This window comes from Nicotiana sylvestris, chromosome 2, assembly GCF_000393655.2.
Source record: "Nicotiana sylvestris chromosome 2, ASM39365v2, whole genome shotgun sequence".
Taxonomy (NCBI): Eukaryota; Viridiplantae; Streptophyta; class Magnoliopsida; order Solanales; family Solanaceae; genus Nicotiana; species Nicotiana sylvestris.
In genome coordinates, this window is record NC_091058.1 from 95,701,776 (window position 1) to 95,717,472 (window position 15,697).

The 15,697-nt window shown below is 37.0% G+C and overlaps 2 protein-coding genes across 3 annotated transcripts; one reads left to right on the plus strand and one right to left on the minus strand.

Moving 5' to 3' along the window:
- Positions 1-510: 510 nt before the first annotated feature.
- On the plus strand, positions 511-2,208 carry LOC138885269 (uncharacterized). The gene is made up of 4 exons (XM_070166202.1): positions 511-626; positions 731-1,182; positions 1,815-1,994; positions 2,138-2,208. Exons 1-4 carry the CDS (start codon positions 511-513, stop codon positions 2,206-2,208), a joined length of 819 nt encoding a protein of 272 aa, XP_070022303.1.
- Positions 2,209-10,259: 8,051 nt separating this feature from the next.
- Positions 10,260-15,389, minus strand: LOC104233088 (GDP-L-galactose phosphorylase 2-like). Of its 2 annotated transcripts, none has more exons than XM_009786392.2 (5): positions 14,758-15,389; positions 13,436-13,860; positions 13,171-13,356; positions 12,817-13,083; positions 10,260-10,891 (listed from the first exon to the last, which is right to left on the minus strand). In XM_009786392.2, exons 1-5 carry the CDS (start codon positions 14,870-14,872, stop codon positions 10,553-10,555), a joined length of 1,332 nt encoding a protein of 443 aa, XP_009784694.1. In that variant the 5' UTR covers positions 14,873-15,389; the 3' UTR covers positions 10,260-10,552. The 2 variants fall into 2 exon arrangements, with proteins under 2 accessions (XP_009784694.1, XP_070024195.1); XM_070168094.1 differs by having other exon boundaries at positions 13,436-13,743; positions 14,758-15,017.
- Positions 15,390-15,697: the final 308 nt, after the last annotated feature.

The window sequence follows — 15,697 nt, forward strand, 5'->3', positions numbered from 1 at the left end:
TTCTTGGGGTTAGCAAGTTATTATTACCGATTTGTGCAGGGTTTTTCATCCATTGGATCACCTTTGACTAGATTGACCTAGAAGGGTGCTCCTTTCCGTTGGTCCGATGATTGTGAGGCGAGCTTTCAAAAGCTCAAGACAGCTTTGACTACAGCACCAGTTCTAGTATTGCCTTCCGGTTTGGGGATGTATATTGTGTATTGCGACGCCTCATGCATTGTTATTGATTGTGTATTGATGCAGGAGGGGCGAGTAACTGCAAATGCTTCACGTCAGTTGAAGATTTATGAGAAGAATTACCTTGTGCATGATCTAGAGTTAGCAGCGGTTGTTCATGCTCTTAAGATATAGAGGCATTATCTGTATGGGGTGTCATGTGAGGTTTATATTGATCATCGCAGCTTACAGCATTTGTTCAAGCAGAGGGATCTCAATTTGAGGCAGTATAGATGGCTTGAGTTACTGAAGGATTATGACATCACCATTCTTTATCATCTGGGCAAGGCAAATATGGTTGCGGATGCCTTAAGCAGGAAAGCAGAGAGTATGGGTAGGTTTGCATTCATTTTAGCGGAGGAGAGACCACTAGCTTCGGACATTCAGTCCTTGGCTAACAGACTTGTAAGGTTGGATATTTCAGAGCCCAATTAAGTTCTTTTGTGTGTTGTTGCCCAGTCTTCACTATCGGGACAGATCAAGGCTCGGCAGTTTGATGAACCGCATTTGGCAGTTCTCAGAGAGACGGTACTACGGGTAGTGCCAAGGAGGTTTATATTGGAGAGGATGGTGTTCTGCGGCTCCAGGGTCGTCTACGTGTTCCTAATGTCGATGGCTTGAGGGAGAGGATTCAAAAGGAGACACACAGTTCATGGTATTCTATTCATCTAGGTGCTACGAAGATGTATCATGACCTGAGGCAGCGTTATTGGTGGAAATGGGAATGCATTACTATGGACTTCGTAGTTGGGTTGCCGCGGACCTTGCGGAAGTTTGATGCAGTTTGGGTCATTGTCGATAGGTTGACCAAGTCGACACACTTCATTCCAGTTGTGACTACCTATACCTCAGAGAGGTTGGCTCAGATTTATATTCGGGAGATAGTTCGGTTGCACAGTGTGCCTGTTTCCATCATATCATATAGAGGCCCTCAAATCACTTCCCATTTCTGGAGAGCCATACAGAGTAAGTTGAGGACCCGCGTAGAGCTCAGCACAGCATTTCACTCACAGACCGACGGGCAGTCGGAGTGGACAATTCAAATATTGGAGGATATGCTAAGAGCATGTGTGATTGACTTTGGAGGGCAGTGGGATCAGTTTTTGCCTTTGGCCGAGTTTGCTTACAACAACAGTTATCAGTCCAGCATCGAGATGGCTCCATTTGAGGCCTTATATGGTCGGCGATGTCGTTCTCCTACCAGGTGGTTTGAACCTGGTGAGGTTAAGTTATATGGTACAGATTTGGTAAAAGATGCCTTGGAAAAGGTAAAGTTGATCCAGGAGTGGCTTCCACAGCATAGTCCAAACAGAAGAGTTACGCGGATCAAAAGGCGTGGGATGTATCATTCATGGTCGGCGAGAAGGTTCTCTTGAAAGTCTCACCGATGAAGGGTATTATGAGATTAGGAAAGAAGGGAAAGTTGAACCCCAGGTTTATAGGCCCGTTTGAGGTGTTGAGGCGAGTTGGGGAGGTTGCTTATGAGCTTTCTTTACCCCCCAGCCTATCGGGAGTTCAATCGGTTTTTCACATGTCTATGCTCCGGACGTACCATGCCAACTTGTCTCTTGTGTTAGACTTCAATACTATTCATCTAGATGAGAGCTTGGGTTATGAGGAGGAGCCAGTTGCTATTGTTGATAAACAGGATCGCCAGTTGATATCCGAGAGGATTTCTACAGTAAAGGTTCAATTGAGGGGCCAATCAGTCGAAAAGGCGACTTGGGAGTCCGAGGAGGATGTGCGGAGCAGATATCTACACTTATTTAGCACTTCAGGTATAAATCTAAACCCATTCGAGGATGAACGTTTGTTTAAGAAGTGGAGAATGTAACGACCCGACTGGTCATTTTGCTCTCTAGAACCTCATTCCCTTAAATAAGACTTCTCGTACTTGCTTTTACTGATTTATTACTTGCAGGGATGGTCGGTTCGGGATTTAGAAGAGTGTGGGTTCAAATCAGAACACTTGGTTCCTTAAGGTTGGCTTAAAAGTCCAAGTTTGACTTCAGCCAACATTTTGAGTAAATGACCTCGGAATCGAGATTTGAAGGTTCTAACAGGTTTGTATGATGATTTCGGACTTAGGCGTATATCCGGATCGGGTTTTGGATAATCCGGGAGCGTTTTGACTCCTAATAGTGGAAGTTGATTCTTTAAGGATTTTGAAGTTCTTTAAATTTGGTTTGGAGCGGGTTTTTGTGATATCGAGGTCTGAACGGAATTCCAAGAACGAAAATAGTTCAATAATGTCATATAAGACTTGCACACAAAATTTGGTGTCATTCCAAATAGTATAAGTACGTTTTGGCGCATTAGAAGTAAATTGAAGAACTTGAAGTTCATAAGTTTGATTCAATTGGCTTACTCTTATTGTTGTTTCGGGCATTCCGAGGGTTCGAGTGAGTCCTTTTTATGATTCTAAATTTGTCGACATTCAGGCGGGGCCCCTGGGACCCCGAGCGTCAATCGGACAAGGCTCGAACTAAGTTGAAAATTTGAGAAGGAGCTGAAGCTCCAGGTGCGAGCTTGCAAGTGCGGTAGAGCACCGCAGATGCGGCTTAAGGAGAGGAGCCCAGGTTCCGCAGATGCGGCTCCTCTTCCGCATAAGTGGAACCGCAGGAGAGGTCACCTGTCCGCAGGTGAAGCCCCAGCTAGCCCAGCCCATTTCTGCAAAAGCGGACAATTGTCCGCAGAAGCGGGACAGCAGATGCAGTCAACGCACCGCAGGTGCAAAAATCGCTAAAAGCAGTGTCCTTCATTTAATACAAGAGTTAGTCATTTTTGGCTCATTTCACTCCATTGTTGGGAGATTTTAGAGCTTCTAGAGAGGGGGTTTTCACCAAGCTTTTGGAGGTAAGTAATTCCTACTATATATGAGTTAAATACTTAGATTTTGGGTAGATTAACATGTAAAGATTAGTAAAAATTATGGGATTAGAGGAAAACCTAGGGTTTTGCAAGAATGAGATTTTTACCACGAAATTGACCATGAAACTTAGTGATAATCGTATATTTATGTTCTTTAAGTCATGGGTAACAACTTCCTTTGAAAATTTTGGAATCCGGGTACGTAGGCCCGGGATGAATTTTAGGAACCTTGCATTTAGGGTTGGAAAATTATGTTAATAGTTAGATATGAACTCTTGAGCATGTATTGACTAGTTTTTACCCCATTTGAATAGTTTTGGATTGTTCGGCTCCGATTTGAGGGTTTGAGCGCATTCTTGAGTTTGGAAGTAAGTTTTGAGGCAAGGTAAGTTTCCTTTTTAACCTTGTAAGAAGGAATGAACCCTATAGGTGAATTAAATAAATGTATGTACCTATCTGTGGGGGACTACGTACGTACGTAGTGATAAGAGTCCGTACGTAGCTACTATTATGCTAATTGTCCGGGTAATTTAGGACCTGTATCATGCTATACTTTGCAATGCTTGCATTCTTACTTGTTACTATAATCACTTAAGTCATGCTGGAAATTAGTAAAACAAATATAGACGGTTATACTCACTTACTGAAGAATTTGTATGAATTACTTGACTGTAAAGGGGCAATGTGTTTTCTTGAAAATAAATTATTATTTGTGGATCGGGTCGAGCGCCTCGATAATAAATAGATGCATCTGTGGTTCGCGTCATTCGACCCTGTGACAGTGCACAGTTTAATATTATGTTGGACCGGACCGGACGACCTCGGCATAATTTGCGCATGTTATTCCCATGATTTATACTGCCTAAATGCTTTGAAATGTAAGTTGTTACATGATATGAATGAAATTGACATGTTATTTATGAAAGAATATCCTACTTCTCCCTGTTCTTAAACTGTCATTATTATTCATGCTAGTCATGCTTAGCGTAACACTTAAATTATATTATTATTGGCCCTAGTAAGTGTCAAGTCGATCTCTCGTTACTATTTCTTCGAGGTTAGACTGGATACTTACTAGGTACATATTATTTATGTGCTCACACTACGCTTCTGTACTTAATTGTACCGGATCTGAGGCAGGTGCATCTAGTTATCCGTCAGGCGCACATACTTGATTCGGACTAAGACTTACGGTAGCTGCCCCCACCCTAGCCGTTCAGCAGCATACCGGAGTTTCTCTTTTGCTTATATATGTCTACTTATTTCAGACAGTATTCTACTAGTTGCCCACACACTTGTGACACTAGATCCTTGCACTTATTAGTAGACTTGATTTTGGATTGTATTCCTATAATTATGATTTCCTTTAGTCATTTCCGTTTCAATTGCCCTATAAATTCGTTATTTATCGAATGTTTTAAATTTAAGTTAAGTAAATTGGGGATTGTTTAATAAAATAAATGAGAACTCACTAGTTGATCAGTGTTGGCTTGCCTAACAATGGTGTTGGGCGCCATTACGACCTATAATGGAATTTGGGTTGTGACATATGGAATTTGAAATCTCTTATTACCAAACGCATTGTTTACTTGCTTCATGATTCGCTTGAGTTTATTACTGTTTTTAATAAACCCACGATTGATTATTTTATTGATGTCCATAGTAAGTGTCGAAGTCGACCTCTCGTTACTACCTCTTCGAGATTAGGTTGGATACTTATTGGGTACACATTGTTTTTGTACTCATACTAAACTTGTTGTGCATTTTGTTGCACAGGCACATGTATGTCTAGTGCCTCGTTGGGCGCAGCGGCATGGTTGATACAGAGACTTAGGTGAGCTGCATCTCTCGTGACGACCTGCAGCCACCAGAGTCTCTTTCAGGGTATTGTATTTTGTTTTCTGTCCAATTTGTATTCCGGACAGTTGTTGTTTTACATTTTATTTTCTAGAAATTGCTCATGCACTTGTGACACCGGGTTCTGGGATGTATATGGGATTATTCAGTATTGAAAATTTATTAAAGACATTATTATTTACTCGGTGAAGTTCATTATTTATTGTTTAATGCAAGAAAAAAATGATTTCAAAAATACTAAAATGAGAATTTAATTAACTTCTTGGTGTTGGTTTGCCTGACAGTGGTTCTGGCGCCATCACGACCGTTAATGGATTTTGGGTCGTGACATATATATATATAGATAGATAGAGAGAGAGAGAGTCAAATATAGAATAAAGTTACCATATACAATTGGCATTTATTAGCTTGTCACTTGGCTTAACCACAACGCCAATTATATATGGTAACTTTATTCCTTTAATATAGATATAAATATAGATAATTAACAAATCAGCTATGTTTAAATTTATATTAAATCAACAAAACGTACTTTCGATATTGGTTTGGTATAGAATGAAGGTAAATTCACCTACTTGCTATGTTCTTTCTTATTCTTAACAAAGGGAAGTGATGAAACAAACAAATAATTAAGGAAACGATACAGGAAATTGGAATAGTCTTGACGCGTGATATCGTAGATAACTGAATTTTCCGATAGAAAATGACCATGCACTATGCTTTAAACTTCTAAATGTGATTGCATTGGGTGATATAATTCATTACCACATAGGCACATACAATTTATCTTTCTTTTATAATGACCGACCAGATGTACTAAATTTTTAAGCATACTTCTTAACAAATCATCAAATAATTATATATCAGTTAATACTATATTGATAGAAGAAAAAAAAAGAGTTTCTGACTTGAAAGAAAGAAAACCGTGTCATATTGTTTTTCTATTCTTAGGAAGGAAGGGTATTAAATTTAGAACATTTTACAATATCTTTTTGGTATTTGGTAAAGAAAACACAGTTTCTTTTGATTTGGAAGCTCTCAGTCTATTTCTGCACCACAAGGAAATAACACGCAAGTTTTAGATGTAATGAAGCTTTTTCGCCTTTCTTAACATAATTATGCTCCGTTTTTCCTTTCGATCTAAGCTTAATATCAAGTTTCGGCCAGTCAAGCATTATTTCAGCTAATTTTGTTTCATAAATTGACATTTTCGATTGAAGCAACATAAGACCTAGAAGACATGATTTGTTTGGATGTTTGGTCTGATACTAATCGGCCTCTTTAATTAAAACGGTTTTAGTATACTAAAATCAATAGTTGGCTGGTGTACCTCAAAAATACTTTTTAACAGATAACCAAACTATAGTTTATGCTATTGATGAATTTTAACTAAGGCCAAATACATATACAACTCATTCAACGTGGCCCCATTTTTTAAATTGGCACTCTATCTCAACCCTGTTCCATTTTGGCCCTCCAACTCTATTTTATATGTTTTATTTTGGCTCTCCAACTCTATTTCTTATGTTCCACTTTAACACAAAAGCTAAAACCAGTGCAAAAAATATAACGCGAGTATATACACAAATCTGAGGTGTAATAAATATACAATTAAATGTTGCCACATAATTTTTTCATCGATGTCAAACGGTTCAATACTAAAATATCCAAACCCGACCATATTTTTTCATCCACTATTGCCACATCTTCATTCTCAAAGTTCCAAAGCTTTCATCTACCGATTTCATACCTGTCCATCTAAAAAATTTCAAACTTTTGCAATTTTATAGTTCGTTTATTTATTCTGATTTTTTTTATGGGTTTATTTCATCTAAGCTTGAAGTTTGAAGTGAATCCATGTCTCAAAGAAAATTATATTTTCATAATGGAATGAATATTTGTTCTTGTGGATTTCAAGTTGAACTGAAAGTATCATGGACACCAAAAAATCCAGGTCGACGCTTTTATAGGTGTAAATTTGACAAACTAAGTGAACCATTTTCGAATTTCATTTTCAGTGTTGTCATTTTCTTGAGAAGCGGACTTAATTTTACCCAAAAATGATCGGGTTTAGATATTTTAGTATTGACCCGATTGACATGGATAAAAAAAATCAGGTGGCAACATTTAATTGGATATTTATTACACCTCAGATTTGTGTATGCATACACGCTATATTTTTTGCACTGGTTTCAACTTTTGTGTTAAAGTGAAACATAAAAAATAGAGTTGGAGAGCCAAAATGAAACATATAAAATAGAATTGAAGGGCCAAAATAGAACAAGGTTAAGATAGAGTACCAAAATAAAAATTAGTGCCAAGTTTAAATGGCTTATTTAAGTAAAATATAAAATAGAAACAGAAATGCAGTATGCATGCCAGTAACTCTTAAACTTTGCACTAATTTGTCATTTAAGAAGACATTTTACGGTACACTGATGCTTCTTTCTTTTTACAAATATTGCCATTCAACTTATAATACGAAAATAGCACCTTGTTGGAGTATGATGATTAGCACATTACACATAAGTTCTATTCTTGTTCCAGTTCCATTCATAGCAACAAAGCCATACTATCTATTAGTGTACATAAGCGAGGTGATTCGAATTTTGCAATTACCAAATCAAATCAATTGTTTCGGATTATTAAATTTAAAGATCAAACCAATAAAATTAGGATTTTTCAATCTCGGTTTTTCTCGGATTATCCGGGTTTTTCTGAGTTTTTTTCAGTAAAATCTTCGTGGCACAAAACATATAATATGTGCTCAAAATATTTTTTAAATCCTAGTAAGATACAATTATATAAAGTATTTTCCAAGAAAATAATATAAAATATGAGATGTATCATGGCATTATCCTAAAATATTCAACAATAAAGACATTAAAATTATGTAATATAAATATTGTTAATTAAAAAGACATAATAAAAATAAACATAATCTAAAAGTACTAAGTCATGCTAAAATAAGTAGACTAATAATGGAGTATTAATTAGATGACTAAACACTTAAAAAAATAGGTTATGCATTTTTATCTAAATTATTGCAAAAAAAAATAGATATTCAATACATTGTCGTTCGTAGTATTGAGTTGAATGTCTTTTGTTAGCATTAGTATTGATTTGATTTTGGTTTAGGCTTTTGTTAGCATTATTTAAGGGGATTTTTACCTAGATATATTATAATAGAAACTTATTTACTACCTTTATTTAGGTTCCTTATTAATTACTTTATATACCTATATTTACTAGTTTTATACAAAACCATAAAAAGGAGGAAATGAAACATACCTTAACTATTGGGTATTAGTTACACATAATCCCCTACATTTAAGATACTCTTCCTTTTTCCAAGGAAAACTATATCTGTCTTTGTACTTACCCAAAATCATCACCTCTCTTTGTACTTACTCAAAATCATCACCGTAAGAAACCAACTGAACCCCAAAATCATCACCTCTCTTTGTACTTACCCACAGTAAGAAACTCATTGATACTCATAATCTTTCTAACCCAAAAATCTCGCTTACTCACCCCTCTTCCACTATTATCCCAAAAAATTGCAGATTCTTTCCTCTTCCAAAGCTGTTGATATACGATTTCTCTCTTTAATCGTCCAAAATCTCTTTCTTATTTATACAATACAGAAGAAATTCGAAGATTTGCTCTACAATTAAGTTGTGGGTAAGCTTCACTCTACATTAAAGTTGGTTTTAGGTTGAATTTCATAATGAAACTCGAGGAAGATGAAGTTTTGAAATTGTATTACGATTGTATGATAAATGTATCATAAGTATCTGAGTTGTATTTGATACATCAATATCTAAGACAATTCTGATACAATACTAATACTATTAAAATACAATATTGTATTATAATTTAAGTTTAGAGTTGGTTCTAGGTGGATGTTTTAAATTGAAACTTGAAAAAGATGATGATCGAAGTTGTATCATAATTTAGAATTGTAGCACAATTTGTACCTAAAACAATACATGATACAATACTAATACAAGTATAATACGATATTGTATCAGTTTAAGTTTAGAGTCGGTTTTAAGTTGTATCATAATTGTATCAGAATTGTGTAAGAATTCTTTTAGGATTATATCAAATTTGTATTTGAATTATGAGCAGTTGTGAGATCGTGACGAATTTCACAGTTTGTATCACAAATATATGATAATTATATATTAATTTATTAGTATTGTATTAGGTATTATTTTGGATATTAACGTACCATCTACAAGTTATATAATTGTGATACAAGTATGATACAATTACGTTTTACGTATTGATGTATCTGATACAATTTAAATGCAATTATGATACATTTATCATACAATTCCTGAATATTTCTTCATTTTCAGTGTTGTCCGGTCTCCCGGCAAAAGAACGATGTAATTGATGATTTAATAATGTAAAATTGTCGGCAATGGTGGGAACAGAGAAGATGGAGATTCTGGACGTAGATTAAGGAATCGTGTTGTAAAAAAAGGAGAGAGAAGAGGAGAGGGGAAAAAAAGGAAAGAATACAATTAAATCCCTTAATTGAAGGCACTAATAATGGGGTGGGAGCCTTTTAAGGAGCAATCTACACAATTTGTAAGAAAAACCTAGATAATTATTAAAAACTACAACACATAGAGAACATTGGTAAGTTTCTAATATAGTATAACTAAGTAAACGTCCCTTATTTAAGTTACTTAATAGCTATAAAACTTATTGGAACATTCAAAAGTTCTAAGTTCAACCTTGAAATAATACCTTAAAAGATATAATTATGAAAAAATTTAAGAAATATTTATAAGTTACATCAGAATAAGTATATTTATATATTACATATATCTAAAATTCCTATATAGGTAGGTAAGGTCGGGTTGGTTTTGTTTCGGTGTGACTTTCTTTAGTTAAAACCAAACCAAACCAAACCAATTATTGTCGCTTTTTTTTCCAACACTAAACCAAATCAAACCAAACCATAGTCGGATTTTTTTTTCCGATTTGACTCGGATTATCGGGTTGGTGCGATTTGTCGATTTCCTTTGTACACCCCTACTAACTATGGGACGGCAGGGGGAAACTTCTGTAAGAAAAAGAGGAAATATTACTTTTACAAATTATTATTATTAAGTTCTCAACTAGCTGAAGAAGGGGCTCTACCCATTCATGGAGATGAAGTTTCAACATGATAACTGGAAGTTCTTTCTATTAATTACCCGGCAGCCACTGTCGAGAAACATAGTTCAAAACCTACTCAAAGAAAATAACTTTAATCCACATTAATTCTAGAAACACAATTAAGCCGTTATAAAAACTTTCAAGAACTGGGACAGGTGCGCGGTGGCGTTTATTAGATCACTTGGTAATATAATCAGTTAATCACCAACAACAAGGCACGATAATATTTATTGAACATTCCAGCCAAAGGCCGAAGCCCGCAGACATCCATTAAAAACAAAGCATATGTACAAAACACTATGTAGGGATTACCAACTCCAACTACTACAACAATATGCATCGAACAAGAAAGTAGCACACAAGCCACACATAAACACTAGATACTTCAACCTTTATTAAATCCTGCAAGAGCGGGCAGGCCACAAATTCTTCAGTGCAATACCAAACAATCTTGAGGCATATGTGAGGCAACTTGCGGACCAGGAGAATCTGGAATTTCCTTCTCTGGGTCTAGTTCTGGATTGATGCTTTTATCCTCCGCTTCTTGCAAATCAGCTGCTTCAGAAATATAACCCTTCACCTCTTCAAATCTCTCCTCCGATAAAGAAACTTCAGAAAGAAGTTTCCATGCATATTCCTCTGACGCATCATTGTAATCTTTTCTTCGCTTAAGCACCATATGTCCACTAATTTCCCACACAGCAGGGTTCACCTGAGTGTCGAGGAGCTCCTGGTCTACAACTCCAAGTGCTTGCTTCTCTGCATAGCACTAAGCAATAATCCCAGAAAAAGATGAAGTAAGCTTCTTTAACCATCAGAGAGAGATTTGAAAGCACAAGTCCCAAAAATTTCTATTTTCAAGATGAAATCATGTGTTCATGCACCCCTGCTATTCTACTATAGCTCAAACTCGGTTTTAAAACCAGCTAAAAGTTGAATGTTTCGAGATCCCTCGCAACTTAATTGACAACTAATGCTAAAAGATCAAAAGTGTAACTAATTGCTTTTATTTTCGTTATGATATTGGTGAAGAACCTTCTTTCTTTTATGTGCAGTTGTTGACAGACACTGAGAATTCATGGGAATAAAAACATTACTGAGAATTCATGGGAATAAAAACATCATATGTGTGAAGGATATAAAGATAACTTCTACTTGCATCTGATACGAATGCAGATTCTAGTGGAAACATCCATATCTCCAAAGGTGTGCCTTGAGGCAATGGTTGGCAAGGCCCAACCAGGTAGACCGATGTCCAACAATGGGTTTCATAATGAGCTTGTCCTTTATGTTTTTAGCTGAGGTTTCTGCTTTCTTGTGCTTATAGGATGTGTGGCTTTTGGAATTTTTCGTCTTTTTTTGCCCTTGAAATTTCTGACCAATAAGGGGGTAATTCAGTCATCCTAAGCCTATCTGATTTGTTTGCTTAGTTAAATTTAAAGAAAAGAGCAAACTAATCAGCAAGCCCTTGTCTGAAACCCTCTATCTGCCATCTCTCTATGATCCGGTTGCAGGTAATTTTCTCAACATGAATCTACAAAGTTTGACTCAGATAAATCAAGTTCTTGTAAAACCTCATCTAGGTTTTGCATTTGCCAACTAGAAAGCAACGAGAGGACAAAAAATATAGTTTGAATCTGGGATTTGTCCAGAAGCATATTCTTGAAATAACCAAGTAATAAATGTGACTCATTGTCCGCGTCTCATGCAATTTACCTTGGTGCTTGTAGAAGTGGCTTCTCCTCAGGAGAACCCAAGTGGGTTCAACAGGATTAAATAAATTGGCATGCACTATCTAATCTGACTAGCTAAATCAGATGATCATTTAAAATAGCAAAACTTACATATGAAACCCCTGGATCTAAAGCCTCTATCTGTCTCCTCTCTCCCTCTTATTGCTCTCTTTCGATTGTAACTGCTGCACTGGCAAAACCAATAGCTGGTGCTCAGATATGTTGCCTATCTATTCTCTGCTTTTTCATGCTCTGTTTCTCTCTATTCATGTTACTTTTCTCTGTTTCTACTTTTTTCCCAATTTTAAATAATTTATTCTGTTAATTTACTGGAAAATGAGTCCTTAAAAGGCATTCACATTGCACCATGAGGCATGCACCTTGACTTGCCTCCCTTGCCCTTTTTGGCTTTTATCCATTGTCTTCGCCCCTTTCCCTATGCACTGCCGCTTCCCATCAGGCCATCACCCCTGTTTTCCCCACCAAATCCAAACCCCAAACCACCGCCCAAACTACAAATCCACATCCAGTTGACGAACCAAACATGCAATGAAAGTACATCAATCCCATCACAACCCTGTCAGGTATCACTAACAATCCCCTCATTATAACTCGTTCCAACATCATTATAATTCTGCCATATTATAATCCGACTTTATCCTGTTTCCAATCCCTAGCCCGTAGAGATTTGTCAAGCAAAATTGACTTCCTACATATGTTCACTGATTTGCAATCAATATGTATTAACTGATCAGCTATGGATTCTTCAGTCGCATCTTAATTGGTATATTTGCATTCTCAAAAAATCTGACAAGTATTTTTTTTATCGAACAAGTATTCATAAAAGCTTCTCAACAGCAGAGTATGACAAATTCCATGACTGTACTGGTGAACCTAAGAGAAAACCTTCTAAAAGCGCTCTAGCAACAGTCTACGAATTTAAAGAAGGGAGATTTATTACCTGAGGAAACAGAAATATCTTCTTCCCACACTGAGCAATGAGAATGTTGAAAGGTATATTCTTATTCTGAAGGGAGATGCAGGAATTGACAACAGCATCAGACAAATCACGCACTGTACTTCCATTTCCACCCTCAAAAGAAAAACCTCGTACAGGGTAATTTAATAACTTGGAAACAATCACTCCAGCGTCACCCAGCCCCTTCCCTCTCATTATCCTACGCATTGGTGCTTTCTCAACTGGAAATGGCACTGACAAGTAATATGCCTGTCATGAACAGCAGTAAGAGAACGTCATATAGACAGTTACCTCATGCGAAACAAATAATTAGACATTATTTGGTTAACCTATAACCTGGAAGTGGAGGTGGTTTATGGTGGCGAAAGCGCCCAAACTGTTATAACCAACCCTAAAGAAGGGATCCGCCAGTTCTCTGGCGAAATGGAGAGCAACTGTGAAACTATCACGATCAATTCTCTGAGGTAAGTAATCAAGAACTCGAGGTATCAAAAGTACATGGCCATACTCAATTGGGCTCACCTGAAAAACAAGATTTCATCAGCCAAAATGCATCTGATCATAACTATCAGAAAAAGCACCAAAGTAACAGTTTCCTTACATTGATAGCAACAATACTAGGTGAAATACCAACATCTACTCCCACGCCCGAAAAGTAGCGGGCCTTGTAGTCAGTACTTGGCTCAAACCTGAAAAGCACTTCGTCCTGGCCCACTTTGGTAAAATTGAATTTGTTCTCGTCAAAAGGCTGAAGAACCTGATCAATGCGAAACTCTGTTGGTCGCTTCTTCAGGTGGCGCCCCTCATTCAGCTGTGCAATAAAACCATATCTCCCAGGAATGACTTTCGTCTCACAGGTTGTCACATCATATCGAAACAGTCCCTGGCTCATCCGCTCTTCCCATAGACCTAACAGCAAATCGTTCAGAAAAGATATCTGACAATCCTCCCCAGGCAAGGTATCAATATTGTTTTCAATTGGCTCATTGTCATCATTCTTGAATGCATATAGAGGAAGCCTGGAAACTGAAATCAAGCAAGATTTATCCATATACATAAAACTGCAAATGACTACAATATAAAATGCATTTTTAACACTTTTAACTTACTAATATTTAGCCTCTAAGGAACAAGAACCAAATAATTTATTATATAAATAAAATCATCAAAGGCACTCTCCTTTCACTTTTGAGTTCCTAAGAAAACACGAGATATTTGCTAAAGTGATAAGTCTGCATTAAAGAATCTGCGAAGTGATACTTTTGCCTCAAACTTTCAAGTAGGGGCAGAATTAGGAGGCCGGACGGGGAACCCCTCTCGCTGGAAAATCACACTATATATATAAGGTAAAATCCAATTTGTGCCTCTATATATTATATTTTGAATACCCTTGACATAGCCCAAAAGCATAGCTCAGTGGTCAAGGGGGGTCAAAACCTTTCTGAGGTCGCTTGTTCAATTCCCACTAGCCACAGTCTCTTTTAATTTTTAATTTTTTTAACCCCTTAGCGTTTTTTATTTTTTTAACCCCTTAGCGGAAATCCTGCCTCGGCCACTGCTTTCAAGTTTCAACTTTCAACTACGATATACACGAAGTTATATCAGCAGTAAGCAACATCAACGCCACAAATAGTGAACTACAAGTTCACCATTTTAAAAGCTAAATTTCGCAAAATTGTTAAAATACAAACTTTTTCCGTAGATTGTCTGCTAAATTCTAACTTAAAGCAACCATCTTTTTGTTAACCATTATACCCACATAAAAAATAGTATTAAACAAAAACCAGTGTAACTTAAACCAGACATAAAGGAAAAAGGCCACCCAACTTCTGTTGCGCAAAAGCTACACGAGCTTAGCACTAAGAAATTAATAATCACGGCAATTCATAAAAGATAAGAGAAATTTAAGAATAGAAGACAAACCAGGCAAGCAGCAAAATCCAAGGCAATTGCGGCCACAACCCACTACGTTGTTGCTTTCGGGAACATCCTCTTGGTAATTGGAAACAAGGGTCGGCACCCTTTTAATAGTCAGCATCCCCTCCTATTATTCTTGGATGGATAATGAATAATATATTTTCTGCGTATGCTATACGTAATATACAGCAGTATCTAAATCCGTATGTGCGCTTTACAAATAAGAAAAGTTAGGAGAGAGGAAGAAGGGACCGCCGCCGGCGAGGAAGAGGAGATCGGAGGGGCAACCGCCTTCAGAAGGAGATGCACCCCTACCGCCGTGAGGGGAAGGGATCCGGTGCTTGTCGTCCACCAGAAGACTTGGATTGTCAACGGTCACCACTTTCCGGCGATGATCAATTGTTAGAATAAAAGCGAAAGATCCGAGAAGAGCCGTGATTGAATTTTGTAGGATCAACGAATGATTAGCGGGGGAAATCCTCCTTCATTGTTTTTTGGGAAGATCAAATTGGAATTATACAAAAATTGAATTGAATTATAATAATAAAGATTAAAGGGGGTGCCCCGGTGCTCTCTCCTTCGCCGCTTTTGAGCGCTCTCTCTCTCTCTCTCTCTTTTGGGTATAGTGGTTGGTCGTCAGTTTGAACGTTGAATTCATGCTCTTATTGGAATGGCTACTTTTCCAAATGACCAAATTTAATGCAAATTACACTTTGGATCATGGCTCGGGGGCCCAATACTATTTTAATGCTGTTGGACAAAAAATAAACATAAATAAAGAGAAAATAAGATAGAATCGTGAAGAATTTTGGTGGAATCAAAATATGTTTAGAGATACATTTTTAAGGAAACTAGTCTTAGGGCACGCGCGTTGCGCGTGTATCCCGTCTCGGTGAGTACAAACTTTCAAAAAATACTTATAATGTGTTAAGTTATAAAATAAAAT

Excerpts from the sequence above, each read along its gene's own strand:
- LOC138885269 (XM_070166202.1), top strand. The coding sequence starts at position 511 with ATGGTTGCGGATGCCTTAAGCAGGAAAGCAGAGAGTATGGGTAGGTTT. Across the intron at positions 627-730 it reads TTGGCTAACAGACTTGTAAG|TTCTCAGAGAGACGGTACTA; the intron begins GTTGGATATTTC and ends CGCATTTGGCAG. Across the intron at positions 1,995-2,137 it reads ACACTTATTTAGCACTTCAG|GGATGGTCGGTTCGGGATTT; the intron begins GTATAAATCTAA and ends TATTACTTGCAG.
- LOC104233088 (XM_009786392.2), bottom strand. The coding sequence starts at position 14,872 with ATGCTGACTATTAAAAGGGTGCCGACCCTTGTTTCCAATTACCAAGAG. Across the intron at positions 13,861-14,757 it reads TGGATTTTGCTGCTTGCCTG|TTTCCAGGCTTCCTCTATAT; the intron begins GTTTGTCTTCTA and ends GCTTGATTTCAG. Across the intron at positions 13,084-13,170 it reads TAAACCACCTCCACTTCCAG|GCATATTACTTGTCAGTGCC; the intron begins GTTATAGGTTAA and ends TGTTCATGACAG.